The 15,335-nt window shown below is 43.6% G+C and overlaps 1 protein-coding gene across 1 annotated transcript; it reads left to right on the top strand.

The window, feature by feature from the left end:
• Positions 1–3,709: 3,709 nt before the first annotated feature.
• On the top strand, positions 3,710–6,049 carry LOC103637624 (uncharacterized). Its single transcript, XM_020547151.2, has 8 exons — positions 3,710–3,771; positions 3,904–3,966; positions 4,053–4,115; positions 4,188–4,349; positions 4,481–4,636; positions 5,197–5,277; positions 5,358–5,419; positions 5,509–6,049. The coding sequence occupies exons 1-8, from the start codon at positions 3,769–3,771 to the stop codon at positions 5,594–5,596; spliced, it is 678 nt and encodes a 225-aa protein (XP_020402740.1). The 5' UTR covers positions 3,710–3,768; the 3' UTR covers positions 5,597–6,049.
• The last annotated feature ends 9,286 nt before the right edge of the window (positions 6,050–15,335 follow it).

Here is a 15,335-nt window from a genome sequence, read left to right as displayed (position 1 = left end):
CGTTAACATGGGGATGTATTCTTGGCTAAGGTACCTCACCCAGGGGGCCTCCACCATCGTCTTTAGAAACCTTAGCGGGTTGCTTCGTATTAAGTGTATTTTGTGAAAGCCTCATAGTGGATCCCTAGCCACTCACCTCGGAAGTGTTTACGGGTTTTGGTCGACCCAGGCTAGAGGGGATACACGGCTTGTGGGTAAAGTTGTACCACCTCTGCAGAGTGTAAAACTGATATATCAGCCGTGCTCACGGTTAAGAGCAGCCTGGACTCCTCACATGATAATTAAACATGAAGATCGAAATAAATCGAGATCCGATGATCTGACAATGGTTTGCTTAAGTGGTTTCACTTAAGTGTTTTTGATATACTCTTATTCCTTTGTTTAATGGGAATACTTGAGATTCACACTTATTAGTAAGATAGGTGTTGTTAATAAAATGTTGACCAACTAAAATGCTTACTGCTCAACCTTAGCCTCACCTTGTTACCTTGCATTAGTTTTCCCCCACTTGCTGAGCCCCGACCATAAGTGAGCTCACCCTTGCTTAATTTTGATCAGAAGTTGCAGATGAAGATATGATGCTGAATTCCATGGATGCTAGTCTAGCGATACCCCCGGTCATCTTCCTGTGGATGGATGTCAATGTTTCGCTGTACTTTGATGAATAAAGGTTAAGACATTATGTCTGTTTGAAGTGTAATATGTTAATATAATCGTAATTTACGCTTTTATGCATTGTTCTTTTGATATATTACACTTGTGACGTCAACATATGTGTGGAAATAGATCCTGGCACACATATGCTATGCACCCGGCTCTGCCCCTCAGAAACGGGTGTGACAGCCGCAGATCCGGTTCATGGGAGAGGATTTCCCCGGCTCTTCCTGTCTGATCTCGATTCCCCATGCACGCGGTGGCCTCCCACGTCGCTCGCGACGGTACACGCCACGCCCACTCGTCGCCGCCATCCAAGCCTCGACGAACCGGACCGTCGGGTGCGAGGCGGCGTCCGACGGTCAGCCTATGCGCTGCCCTGCCCTCGAGGGCTCGACGCTGCTGGACCGGCGCTGGGGTTCGATGAATTGCGGCTGTCGGGGCGGACGTTCCTGCGCTCCGCAGATCCAGTTCCTGCGCTGGGGTTCGTTCGATGGAGTGCAGCTGTCGGGCCGGACGTTCCTCCGCAGATCCGTCGTCGACAGGAACGCGACCGCCGTTCGTTGCGCTCGCGCGTACCCAGACAAGCCGTAGGGGTCCGTTCCGCAGATGCGACCGCCTCCGGGTGCCGGGCGGGCCCCGCATCGGCCACATCCACGGTGTACGCCAGCTTGCCTTCGGTTGATTGACGCGGGCAATGGCCTAGCTCCCAGGCACGGTCGTCATCGCCTCGGCGTCAGATGACGCTGCTTATGTGGTCCGTGACGTCGTGCGGGTCCACGTGCAGCCTGTAAGGAAACAGCGGGTGGCCGCGTAGCCGTCGTCGCCGTACCAGTACCCATCTCTCTCGCTCCCATGCCTCACCAGTGACAGGCATGGCTCCGCGCTCTGTGCTGCATGACGGTGAGTACTTTCCTCCCTTTTTAATATTTTCTTCCCTCTCTCCTCAATTCATGTTTGCCTTACTAGGTCCTGGAACCGATAGCTTCTCCAGCCCGTCTTTGTCGTTGTTCGCCACTTTGGTTTGGGCACCCACCGTCGTCATGGGAGCGTGTGGTCTGCTCCTGCTGCCCGCCGCCCCGTAGACATTGTCTGTGACTCCGTAAGTCCACGTTTGCTCTGCTAGACCCCCTCATGTCGTCTGCATCTGCATTAGGGTCGGCTCCGTTGGTGCTTGCTGCATTAGGGTGTTTGCTCTTTGCAAGAACTGTGTTACCGTCGGTCATCCGGTGCACAATCCGTGTGTGGTTGGTGGATTCTTACTCTTTGGTGCGTGTGTCTGTGTTGGGATGGGTTCCAGATACCTGGATTTGTGAGGGACGGGCTATGCATGCTGCATCTTTGGTTCACACAGCTTGTTACTTTGTTTCGATACTTGGGTGCCACGTGCGTATAGAGCAGTTAAGGTGGGTTTGCATCCTTTAGAAGAGTGACATCTCGATGCGTGTGGGTTTATGGTCAGTTTTCCCTTTGGTCTTAGATGTCGTTTCTTCAACAAAAGTTATACTTATGCTCCATCTTGCGCTTTACACTCGAACGGTTAACCAGTACCTCTGGCATGCTAGTAGGATGTAGATCCAACCGACCATATCTAGCATGGACTGTGCTACCTTGGCCGATTGTCAAATTCTCCCAGGCTATTGAGCAGTGAGTGATGAAAAACAGTGCTGAGACACTGTCAGTGTGTGAGGTGAAATTTATGCTTGGTGTTATATACCTACCATGCTTCACAGCGCATTCTTTGATTCTGAAATTAGCATTGATCTTAGCCAAGCATGGAGTTGTTTGATGGCCTAATCTTGTGACAGCAAATTCTAAATCTGCATTGCTGGAAGCTCACAAAATATGGCCAATGCAGCAAAGAATCTGCATACATACGTCTTAGACTATCTAATTGTAACTCCTAGGCAAGAAAATATTTTTGTTTCCATTCCTGTCCTAGACTGATATGTCTTAGACTATCTAATTGTAACTCTGTCCCCTTTTCAGCCCTACCAAAGATGCTTAGTCACAGAGGGGCACGGGTCTTTGGGCTCACAGTTGTAGCTGTTCGCTCTTTTGGATGATCGTTGTCTACTGCTTTTGTATCCAAGTTGCTATGTACAGCTGCTTTCGGAAGGATATATGATATATGTTCATGTCCACACGCTCGATATAGATTGGCCCAGAGCAGACCTAACAAGGTATGCTGGTTTGATCTTATGCTACATACTTAGTCTAGATCTGCACATTTGACACTTCTATTCTCAATTCATCTTGCCTTGTCGGTGTTCTATTGCTACGATTTTTTTGTATTGATGGCTTACTCCAAAAAAAATTAAGTGTTCTGAATGTTTCTCACAACTGTGTTTCAGGTTACTACTAGATCATGGTTCGCCATCGATGCTATGCGCAGGCCACGCTCGATTTCTATGCTTGTTGACGTGAACGTGCTTCGCTCCCTTCATGTTTAAGCCTAAGCAGCTTGGTGTGCTTTTGTGTACAATGATCATATGCTTGTTGCACCGTACAATGTATAGTCTATGGAGCTGCAAACTGTTAGAGTTCTGTGTTGTTGTACTAATCACCGTTTAACAACTGCATGTACGCTGTCTTTTAGAGACAGTTGTGGAACCTACGTCCGCGCCATATGTATTATATTATCGTATTGTAACCTACAATATGTTTGTGTTCCTACAATGTGTTTGTGTTCCTAAATTGCGTTTATATATGATGTATTACATACTGTTTCTTTGATCGCCGTAACATACTGTGTTTGCGTTGAATTCTAGCAGTATTTTACTACGGCTGCTTTTTTTTGGGTATGTGTGGTTTATGTAACTTTCAGGATCTCAAATTGCTGCTTCTCTTCCATGATTTAAATTGATTTTGGTGATGTCATTTTTACATCCGGATCCGCGCCAAGGGCCAGCGGCAGCTCGCCAAGGAGCTCAACATTAATTGTGACAAATTATTGGAGTATGTTCGTATCTTTATTGGTGTTGGTCTGACAAATTATTATGCTATCAATAAGGAAGATAGGGCGCCCATAAGGGCGCCACATGTTCTCATTTCCTTTCGCAGGTTCATGGAGCATGGTTACCACCTTGGTTAGCGACACACTATGCTCGTTACATGGTAAGAGCGGAACCACAAACATTTATCACTTCAATTTCCATTCTCATGCTTTCCCATCACTGACCACAAATATTTACCGCTGAAATTTCCATGCTCATGCTCTCTCATCGTTATATTCATCATCATTTGTAGGAGGTTGTCTCAGGTCACTGGAATTATCATGGAAAACCTGTTGTGCAGAATGTTTTGCATAAGGTGCCTGTGCCTCTTCATACTACTTGCTTTAATTTCCAATTTCAAAAATGCATCCTACAAATAAATATTACCATCTAATATTTCAGGCATCAGAAAAATCAGCACATGCAAAGAAATGGGCTGAACCACATATTGAGACTGCTAAGATGGTAATGCCCATCTGTTCATGTAATTTCTTTTGTATTATCTTGGGCTGACAATAGTACTTTCTATGATTGAAGAAATGGATTCCTGTTAAGGAGAAATTGGTTGTCCTCAAGAAAAATGCAGAACCTTATGTACAGAAGGTATCGACAAGATCAGTGGAGTTTTATGAGTCATCAAGGGATGCTGTGACACCTCACGTTGTCAAAGTTAAAGAGTTTGCTCATCCCTACTACCAGGTAATTGCTGAATTTTCTGTTCCAAAAATATATACAGCTTCTTCATTCACTACTTGGAGGGCTGCAATGTGTTGATTATAGCAATCCATATGCAGTTGCTGATATTCATTTATTTGATTATGTTGATCCAGGAAGCCAAGAAGTTTTCTAAGCCTTACATTGATCAAATTGCTGAGATCACTAAGCCACATGTTGAGAAAGTTAGAACTACTCTGAAGCCATACACTAAGAGAGCAGTTCATGCGTATGGGTCATTTCTTGCGTCTGCAACCACATACCATCGACAAGTTTGTGGTTCTTACTAATTCCACTGCAGTCCCTGTTGCATGCCAATACGTCCTATTGTGCCATGGGCTGTAGGTAGTAGCTGTAGCCTAAAGTCACACTTTGATCTGGTATCCAACTCATGTGACGTGTGCATATCTGCTCCCAAGTCTTACCACTTACCCTCTAGATGTAGCATGCGAAGCTGCTTATGGTTGCCATGCAAAGTGCCATTGTTTTTGCCCTTTTTTCCCTGAAGGGAGCAGTATAAATGTTTCTGCATAATGGCGTACCAAAAGGGTCTAGAAATGATAACCCTTCTATTTATAGTGTGGGAGCAGTATAAATGTTTCTGCATAATGGCTTACCAAAGGGTCTAGAAATGATAACCCTTCTATTGATAGTATGGTCTCTTCTATTTTTAGCTGCTTCATTAAGCTAATGAATCTAACTTTTATTTTGATATACTTTTAGCTGGTTGTTATGTATCTTTAGTTAGTTCTACCAGTCCATGTGATATTTATCATTTGTTTTTAAAAAAAACTGATGTGACAAGATTCCAACATGTTCTTCTCCCTTGTAGGCTCAGGCGACCATCATGGACTACCTCCATCAGCATGGGGTACCCAAGTCACTTGCAACGAAGGAGTTAGTTTGGTTCCTGGTAAGCACCCCACACTAATTCGGCAGTGGACCACAGCTTTTAGTAGCGGTCATCTAACAAACATAGTTCTTTATGTGCAGGCTTCTGCCTTGCTAGCTCTGCCTGTCTTCGTCATATACAGGCTTGTAGTAGAGACCTTCTGGTTAGTTTCTCATAATCTGAATGTGGAATGTTGGTTCCAATCATAATAACCTTGAGTAATTGAAATTGTCTCCGTTGCTTTTTATGTAGCACCAAAAAGAATAGAAGGCCTCGTGGCGGTAATGGTAACGGTAACCATGGCCAGAAGAGACACAAGCGGCGATACGCCGACAAGTAGACCAATCTACCCAACACTTTAGGGTTCAGCATGCGGTGTTTGCATTGTCGCGCATCTTTGAGCAATGAGCAAGATTGGGTTGCTCCTCCCTCCCGGAGGCACTGCTGAACCATACATGGAGGAAGGAGACTCGGGTCATGGGCACCCTTTACCGTGAGAAGCGTTGTAGCCTACACCACCAACATTTCTCTTTCTTTTACTTCTTCTTCCCAGGTGTACTATGAACTTCGGTGCAGGTGCAACGGACCTTTTATATTATCTGCACTTTGCTGGGGTTCAGGGGGTTAGGACTTTGTTTTATTGGTCGTTGTTTATTGTAACTTGTGAATTCGTTTGAGTTCGTCTGTTTGTTTTTTTGTTGGCGACCTACATTCGAACTTGTTAGCTAACTGGATGTTGAAGTTTGACTCAAGTTGCTGGAGTGTCATGAACAGGAGAAGAGTGTCTAACTGACATTGATGTAAGCAAGGAGGGCACTAGGAACTTTGTGGTAGCTAAACAACCAAATTAATATCAAATAAAACCAAATGGACCTTGAATTGTTCCCCAAATTAGTATAGAAACCTGGCAGCCAAATAACATCATGTCCAAGAGTGACTCCAAGGCGAGTAGCTCGGAGCCCACGGAAGAAGAGCTTGAGCAGGCGCAACAGAGGCTGGAGAGCAGAAGGGCCAAGAGGCGCAAGTCATGCTGCTGCTAGCCTTCTTGCCCTATGCTGAACATTGTCTGAAGCTTTTGGTGTGACCTGAATTTACCAGCATGCAAGTGTTGGTTCTAAGACCCAGTTTGAGCGTGTCAGGGTGTGTGTCATATCTCTTGTCCTCTCACGGTACACTATGTTGTATGGTTATCGGCTTATCACCTTGCCGAGAGGGAAGCTTTATTTGACTTGAAAGTATCATGACATATTTTACTGTGATAATTATCATTACACATTTCTCCAAGTTATGTTGCAAGAATAAAAATTGGCTTCAGTTTCAAAATTACTATGCTTGTCTTAGTTGGCAGCTTTTTGTGTCATTACATACTTGAATTTTCAATGGTAAAATTTAGCATTCCTTTGCATTGTACTCTGAATTTTTTTAAAAGAGCTTTGACATACCGAACCAGTCTATTTTATGGCGCGTACTGTTGTCTACTTTGAATCATACTAAATAAAGTTTGTTAATGCATTTGACTAATGGAGGTAGGGCGCCGCGAAGCGCGCCTCCTTTTCTAGTCAAATGTATAGCTGAGAAGAAAGCAAGCGGCAGAACGAGCCCTGACCCCTGAGCTTGTTTTGTGTAGTGGGCTAGTGGCTGCCTCGTTAGGAAAGCAAAGCCAGCCAAAGACCCACATACAATCGTAAGGCCTTGTTCGATTTTTAATATGATATATGGATTGAACGAGATTGAAAAATATTATGAGAGCTTGTTCGTTTCGTCGTTAATCCATGTGGATTTGATAGTATTGAGTCGGTTTAAATCCATAATAAGTTAAAATTCATTACAATCCATTCCAATACACTCCCATCTATATGGAATTAGAATAACCGAACAAGACTGGAAGGATTTTGACTTGCTATAGATTAAAACTCATCTAATCCTCTCTAATCCATATGGATTGAGAAGAAAACAAAGAGCCCCTAAAGGCTTGTTGGGTTATTTTCGTTACATGTGGATTGGATTGAATTAAGATAGATCTAAACCGACTCAATACCATTCAATACACATGAAATTGTCTAAACAAACAAGCCCTAATAGGGTGGGCGCCGACCGTCGAGCAGGTAAGTGAAAGTCGCCTAGAGGGGGATGAATAGGCGGAATCTGAAAATTACAAACTTAAGCACAATCTACAAGCCGGGGTTAGCGTTAGAAATATAAGCGAGTCCAAAAGAGAGGGCGCAAAGCAAATCAACCAAGGAAATAGAGCGGATGACACGGTGATTTGTTTTACCGAGGTTAGGTTCTTGCAAACCTACTCCCTGTTGAGGTGGTCACAAAGACCGGGTCTCTTTCAACCCTTTCCCTCTCTCAAACGGTCACTTAGACCGAGTGAGCTTCTCTTCACAATCAAATGGGACACTAAGTCCACTACAAGGACCACCACACAATTGGTGTCTCTTGTTTTGATTACAAGTGAGTTGAGCACAAGAAAGAAGGAAGAAGAAAAGCAATCCAAGCGCAAGAGCTCAAAAGAACACAAATGTCTCTCTCTAGTCACTAATTTGTTTGGAGTGATTCCGGACTTGGGAGAGGATTTGATCTCTTTGGTTGTGTCTTGTATTGAATGCTATAGCTCTTGTATGAGGTGTGAAGTCTGAAAAACTTGGATGCCATGAATGGTGGGTGGTTGGGGGTATTTATAGCCCCAACCACCAAAGTAGCCATTGGTGGAGGCTGCTGTCGCATGGCACACCGGACAGTCCGGTGTACCACCAGACATTGTCCGATGTACCAGCCACATCACTCGGCCGTTAGGGTTCGACCGTTGGAGCTCTGACTTGTGGGGCCATCAGACAGTCCGGTGGTGCACCGGACAGGTCCTATAGACTGTCCGGTGCGCCTTCTGGCGCCTGCTCTGACTTCTGCGCGTAGGCGCGCATTGTAACACATTTAATGCCTTCACAGACGACCGTTGGCGCGAAGTAGCCGTTGCTCCGCTGGCACACCGGACAGTCCGGTGCTACACCGGACAGTCCGGTGAATTATAGCGGAGTGACTCTTAGAATTCCTGAAGGTGGCAACATCGGAGTTGGGTTCCCTGGTGCACCGGACACTGTCCGGTGGTGCACCGGACAGTCCGGTCCGCCAGACCAGGGCACACTTTGGTTGTCCTTTGCTCCCTTTGTTTGAACCCTTTCTTTTGACTTGTATTGGTTTGTTGTGAACCTTTGACACCTGTAGAACTCATAATCTAGAGCAAACTAGTTAGTCCAATAATTTGTGTTGGGCAATTCAACCACCAAAATTCATATGGAAAAGGTTTGACCCTATTTCCCTTTCAATCTCCCCCTTTTTGGTGATTGATACCAACACAAACCAAAGCAAATAAAGAAGTGCAGAATTGAACTAGTTTGCATAATGTAAGTGCAAAGGTTGCTTGGAATTGAAACCAATATACTTGTTCAAATAGATGTGCATGGATGGTTTTTCTTCTTATTAAAATTTTGGACCACATTTGCACCACGAGTTTTGTTTTTGCAAATCCTTTGTAAAATTCTTTTCAAAATCATTTTGCAAATAGTCAAAGGTATATGAATAGGATTGAAGAAAGCATTTTCAAGATTTGAAATTTTCTCCCCTGTCTCAAATGCTATTCCTTTGACTAAAACAAAACTCCCCCTAAATAAAATTCTCCTCTTAGTGTTCAAGAGGGTTTTGCAAGTTTTGAAGATACTACTTTCTCCCCCTTTTGAACACAATAAGATATCAATTTGAAAAACTTCATTTTTAAAATTTGGTGGTGGTGCGGTCCTTTTGCTTTGGGCTCATACTTTCTCCCCCTTTGGCATGAATCGCCAAAAACGGATACTTGAGTGAGATATAAGCCCTTTTAAACTTTCTCCTACTTTGGCAAACAAAAATATGAGTGAAGATTATACCAAGGTGGAGAACGATGCGGAGTACCGGCAAATATAATTGGAGTTGAGTGGAAGCGCCTTCTTTGTCGAATACTCCATTTCCCATCCAATATCTATGACTAAGCATAAGATGATACTTGAAAAACATTAGTCATAGACATAAAAAGAGATATGATCAAAGGTATATAATTGAGCTATTTGTGCAAAGACTCAATCAAAATTCCTAGTATCAAGAATATTTAGCTCATTCCTAAGTTTGGTAAAGGATTGCTCATCTAAAGGCTTGGTAAAGATATCGGCCAATTGATCTTTGGTGTTTATATAGGCTATCTCGATATCCCCCTTTTGTTGGTGATCTCTCAGAAAGTGATACCGAATGGCTATGTGCTTAGTGCGGCTGTGTTCAACGGGATTATCCGCCATGCGGATTGCACTCTCATTGTCACATAGGAGAGGGACTTTGCTAAACTTGTAGCCATAGTCCCTAAGGGTTTGCCTCATCCAAAGCAATTGCGCGCAACAATGGCCTACAGCAATATATTCGGCTTCGGTGATAGAAAGAGCTAGTGAGTTTTGTTTCTTTGAAGCCCAAGACACCAGGGATCTTCCCAGAAACTGACAAGTCCCTGATGTGCTCTTCCTATTAATCTTACACCCTGCCCAATTAGCATCGGAATATCCTAATAAATCAAATGAGGATCCCTTGGGGTACCAAAGACCAAACTTAGGTGTATGAACTAAATATCTCAAGATTCGCTTCACGGCCCTAAGGTGAATTTCCTTAGAGTCGGCTTGGAACCTTGCACACATGCATACAGAAAGCATAATGTCCGGTCTAGATGCACATAAATAAAGTAAAGAACCTATCATCGACCGGTATACCTTTTGATCTACGGATTTACCTCCCGTGTCGAGGTCGAGATGCCCATTAGTTCCCATGGGTGTCTTGATGGGCTTAGCATCCTTCATTCCAAACTTAGTGAGTATATCTTGAATGTACTTCGTTTGGCTAATGAAGGTGCCCTCTTGGAGTTGCTTGACTTGAAATCCTAAGAAATACTTCAACTCCCCCATCATAGACATCTTGAATTTTTGAATCATGATCCTACTAAACTCTTCACAAATAGATTTGTTAGTAGACCCAAATATGATATCATCAACATAAATTTGGCATACAAACAAATCATTCTCAATGGTTTTAGTGAATAAAGTAGGATCGACCTTTCCGACTTTAAAGCCATTAGTGATAAGAAAATTCTTAGGCATTCATACCATGCTCTTGGGGCTTGCTTGAGCCCATAAAGCGCCTTAGAGAGTTTGTAAACATGGTTAGGATACTCACTATCTTCAAAGCCAGGAGGTTGCTCAACATAGACCTCTTCCTTGATAGGTCCGTTGAGGAAGGCACTCTTCACGTCCATTTGGTAAAGCTTAAAGTCATGGTGAGTAGCATAGGCAAGTAATATTCGAATTGACTCAAGCCTAGCTACGGGTGCATAGGTTTCACCGAAATCCAAACCTTCGACTTGTGAGTACCCTTTGGCCACAAGTCGTGCCTTGTTCCTTGTCACCACACCATGCTCATCTTGTTTGTTTGCAGAAGACCCACTTGGTTCCTACAACATTTTGGTTAGGACGTGGAACTAAATTCCATACCTCATTTCTTGTGAAATTGTTGAGTTCCTCTTGCATCGCCAACACCCAATCCGAATCTTGAAGTGCTTCCTCTACCCTGTGTGGCTCAATAGAGGAAACAAAAGAGTAATGTTCACAAAAATGAGCAACACGAGATCGAGTAGTTACCCCCTTATGAATGTCTCCTAGTATGGTGTTCACGGGGTGATCTCGTTGAATTGCTTGGTGGACTCTTGGGTGTGGCGGCCTTGGATTTTGTTCATCCTCCTTGTCTTGATCATTTGTATCTCCCCCTTGATCATTGTCGTCTTCTTGAGGTGGCTCTTCATCTTGATCTTCTCCTTCATCATCTTGAACCTCATCCTCATCTTGGGTTGGTGGAGATGCTTGCATGGAGGAAGATGGTTGATCTTGTGCTTGAATGGGCTCTTCGGATTCTTTAGGACACACATCCCCAATGGACATGTTCCTCAGCGCAACGCACGGAGCCTCTTCATCATCTAATTCATCAAGATCAATTTGCTCTACTTGAGAGCCATTAGTCTCATCAAACACAATGTCACAAGAAACTTCAACTAGTCCAGTGGACTTGTTAAAGACTCTATATGCCCTTGTGTTTGAATCATACCCTAGTAAAAAGCCTTCTACAGCCTTAGGAGCAAATTTAGATTTTCTACCTCTTTTAACAAGAATAAAGCATTTGCTACCAAAGACTCTAAAATATGAAACATTAGGCTTTTTACCGGTGAGGAGTTCGTATGATGTCTTCTTGAGGATTCGGTGTAGATACAGTCGGTTGATGGCATAGCAGGCGGTGTTGACCGCCTTGGCCCAAAATCGATCCGAAGCTTTGTACTCATCAAGCTCAAGCATGGTCCTTGCCATGTCCAACAGAGTTCTATTCTTCCTCTCCACTACACCATTTTGTTGTGGTGTGTAGGGAGAAGAGAACTCATGCTTGATGCCCTCCTCCTCAAGAAAGCCTTCTATTTGTGAGTTCTTGAACTCCGTCCCATTGTCGCTTCTTATTTTCTTAATCCTCAAGCCGAACTCATTTTGAGCCCGTCTCAAGAATCCTTTCAAGGTCTCTTGGGTTTGAGATTTTTCCTGTAAGAAGAATACCCAAGTGAAGCGAGAATAATCATCCACAATAACAAGACAGTACTTACTCCCGCTGATGCTTATGTAAGCTATCGGGCCGAATAGGTCCATGTGGAGGAGTTCGAGTGGCCTGTCAGTTGTCATGATGTTCTTGTGTGGATGGTGAACACCAATTTGCTTCCCTGCTTGGCATGCGCTACAAATCCTGTCTTTCTCAAAATGCACATTTGTTAGTCCTAAAATGTGCTCTCCCTTTAGAAGCTTGTGAAGATTCTTCATTCCAACGTGGGCTAGTCGACGATGCCAGAGCCAACCCATGTTAGTCTAAGCGATTAAGCAAGTATCGAGTTCAGCTCTATTGAAATCAACTAAGTATAACTGACCCTCTAATACTCCCTTAAAAGCTACTGAATCATCACTTCTTCTAAAGACAGTAACACCTGTGTCCGTAAAAAGACAGTTGTAGCCCATTTTACATAATTGAGAAACGGAAAGCAAGTTGTAATCTAATGAATCTACAAGAAAAACATTGGAAATGGAATGGTCAGGTGATATAGCAATTTTACCCAATCCTTTGACCAAACCTTGATTTCCATCCCCGAATGTGATAGCTCGTTGGGGATCTTGGTTTTTCTCGTAGGATGAGAACATCTTTTTCTCCCCAGTCATATGGTTTGTGCACCCGCTGTCGATGATCCAACTTGAGCCCCCGGTTGCATAAACCTACAAAACAGATTTAGTTCTTGATTTTAGGTACCCAAACAGTTTTGGGTCCTTTGACATTAGATACAAGAACTTTGGGTACCCAAACACAAGTCTTTGATCCCTTGTGTTTGCCCCCAACATACTTGGCAACTACCTTGCCGGATTTGTTAGTTAGCACATAAGAAGCATCAAAAGTTTTGAATGAAACATTATGATCATTTGATGCAGTAGGAGCTTTCTTCTTAGGCAATTTAGCATGGGTTGATTGCCTAGAACTAGATGCCTCACTCTTATACATAAAAGCATGATTAGGGCCAGAGTGAGACTTCCTAGAATGAATTCTCCTAATTTTGTGTTCGGGATAGCCGGCAGGGTACAAAATGTAACCCTCGTTATCCTGAACCATGGGAGCTTTGTCCTTAACAAAGTTAGACAATCTTTTAGGAGGGGCATTAAGCTTGACATTGTCTCCCTTTTGGAAGCCAATGCCATCCTTAATGCCAGGGCGTCTCCCACTATAGAGCATGCTTCTAGCAAATTTAAATTTCTCATTTTCTAAGTCATGCTCATTAATTTTGGCACTTAGTTGAGCTATGTGATCATTTTGTTGTTTAATTAAAGCTAGGTGATCATGAATAGCATCAACATTAATATCTCTACATCTAGTGCAAATAGTAACATGCTCAACGGAAGATGTAGAGGGTTTGCAAGTATTTAATTCAACAATCTTAGCATGTAAAATATCATTTTCATTTCTAAGATTAGAAATGGAAACATTGCAAACATCTAATTCTCTAGCCTTAGCAATTAATTTTTCATTTTTATTCTTAAGGCTAGCAAGAGAAGCATTCAATTTGTCAATCTTAGCAATTAAATTGGCGTTATCATTTCTAAGACTAACAATCGAATCATCATAAACATCAAGCTTCCCAACCTTAGCAATTAAATTGGCATTCTCATTTCTAAGGTTGGAAATAATATCATGGCAAGTGCTTAGCTCACTAGTTAATTTTTCACATTTTTCTACTTCTAGAGCATAAGCATTTTTTACCTTAACATGCCTTTTGTTTTCTTTAATTAGGAAGTCCTCTTGGCTATCCAAGAGTTCATCCTTATCATGAATAGTGCTAATCAATTTATTTAATTTTTCCTTTTGTTGCATGTTTGAGTTGGCAAAGAGAGTAAACAAGTTATCCTCATCATCACTAGAATTAGCCTCATCGCTAGATGTTGCATATTTAGTTGAGGATTTTGATTTTTCCTTCTTCCTTTTGTCGTCCTTTGCCATGAGGCATTTGTGGCCGACGTTGGGGAAGAGGAGCCCTTTGTTGACGGCGATGTTGGCGGCGTCCTCGTCGGAGGAGGAGTCGGTGGAGCTCTCATTGGAGTCCCATTCCCGGCAAACATGGGCATCACCGCCCTTCTTCTTGTAGTACCTCTTCTTTTCTCTCCTCTTTCCCTTCTTGTCGTCGCCCCTGTCACTATCACTAGATAATGGACATTTTGCAATAAAATGACCGGGCTTACCACACTTGTAGCACACCTTCTTGGAATGGGGCTTGTAATCTTTCCCCTTCCTTTGTTTGAGGATTTGACGGAAGCTCTTGATGATGAGCGCCATCTCCTCATTGTCGAGCTTGGAGGCGTCGATGGGGATTCTACTTGGAGTAGAATCTTCTTTCTTCTCCTCCATTGCTTTGAATGCAACGGGTTGTGCTTCGGGTACGGAGGAGGATGCGCCTTGCTCGATGATCTTTTTGGAGCTTTTGATCATTAGTTCAAAGCTCACAAATTTACCTATCACTTCCTCGGGAGACATTAGTTTGTATCTAGGATCACCACGAATTAATTGTACTTGAGTAGGATTAAGAAAAACTAGTGATCTTAGAATAACCTTGACCATCTCGTGGTCATCCCATTTGGTGCTCCCGAGGTTGCGCACTTGGTTCACCAAGGTCTTGAGCTGGTTGTACATCGCTTGCGGCTCCTCCCCTTGGTGAAGCATGCATCGACCGAGCTCCCCCTCGATCGTCTCCCTCTTGGTGATCTTGGTCACCTCATCTCCTTCATGCGCCATTTTGAGAACGTCCCAAATCTCTTTGGCGCTCTTTAATCCTTGCACCTTGTTATACTCCTCTCGACTTAGAGAGGCGAGTAGTATTGTGGTGGCTTGTGAGTTGAAGTGCCGGATTTGGGCAACTTCGTCCGAATCATAGTCCTCATCCTCTACGGATGGTACCTGTACACCAAACTCAACAACGTTCCAAATACTAGTGTGGAGTGAGGTTAGGTGATGCCTCATTTTGTCACTCCACATGTTATAATCTTCACCGTCAAAAACTGGTGGTTTGCCTGATGGAACGGAAAGTAATGGAGTACGTTTAGAAATGCAAGGGTAGTGTAGGGGAATCTTACTAAACTTCTTGCGCTCATGGCGCTTAGAAGTTACGGACGGCGCGTCGGAGCCGGAGGTGGATGGTGATGAAGAGTCGGTCTCGTAGTAGACAACCTACCTCATCTTCATTTTCTTTTCGCCACTCCGATGCGACTTGTGTGAAGGGGATTCCTTCTCCTTCCCCTTGTTGCGGGACCTTCCCGATGGAGCCTTCCCGTGGCTTGTAACGGGCTTGTCACCGGTCACCATCTCCTTCTTGGCGTGTTCTCCCGACATCGCTTCGAGCAGTTAGGCTCTAATGAAGCACCGGGCTTTGATACCAATTGAAAGTCACCTAGAGG

The sequence above is a fragment of the Zea mays genome, chromosome 1 (genome assembly GCF_902167145.1).
Source record: "Zea mays cultivar B73 chromosome 1, Zm-B73-REFERENCE-NAM-5.0, whole genome shotgun sequence".
In the NCBI taxonomy this organism is placed as follows: domain Eukaryota; kingdom Viridiplantae; phylum Streptophyta; class Magnoliopsida; order Poales; family Poaceae; genus Zea; species Zea mays.
This window is presented reverse-complemented; position numbering and strand designations above follow the sequence as displayed.

What these genes read in the sequence shown, in the direction of transcription:
- LOC103637624 (XM_020547151.2), top strand. An exon ending in TGCAGAATGTTTTGCATAAG is followed by an intron (nt 3,967 to 4,052) that starts GTGCCTGTGCCT and finishes CTAATATTTCAG; the next exon opens with GCATCAGAAAAATCAGCACA. An exon ending in CAACCACATACCATCGACAA is followed by an intron (nt 4,637 to 5,196) that starts GTTTGTGGTTCT and finishes TCTCCCTTGTAG; the next exon opens with GCTCAGGCGACCATCATGGA.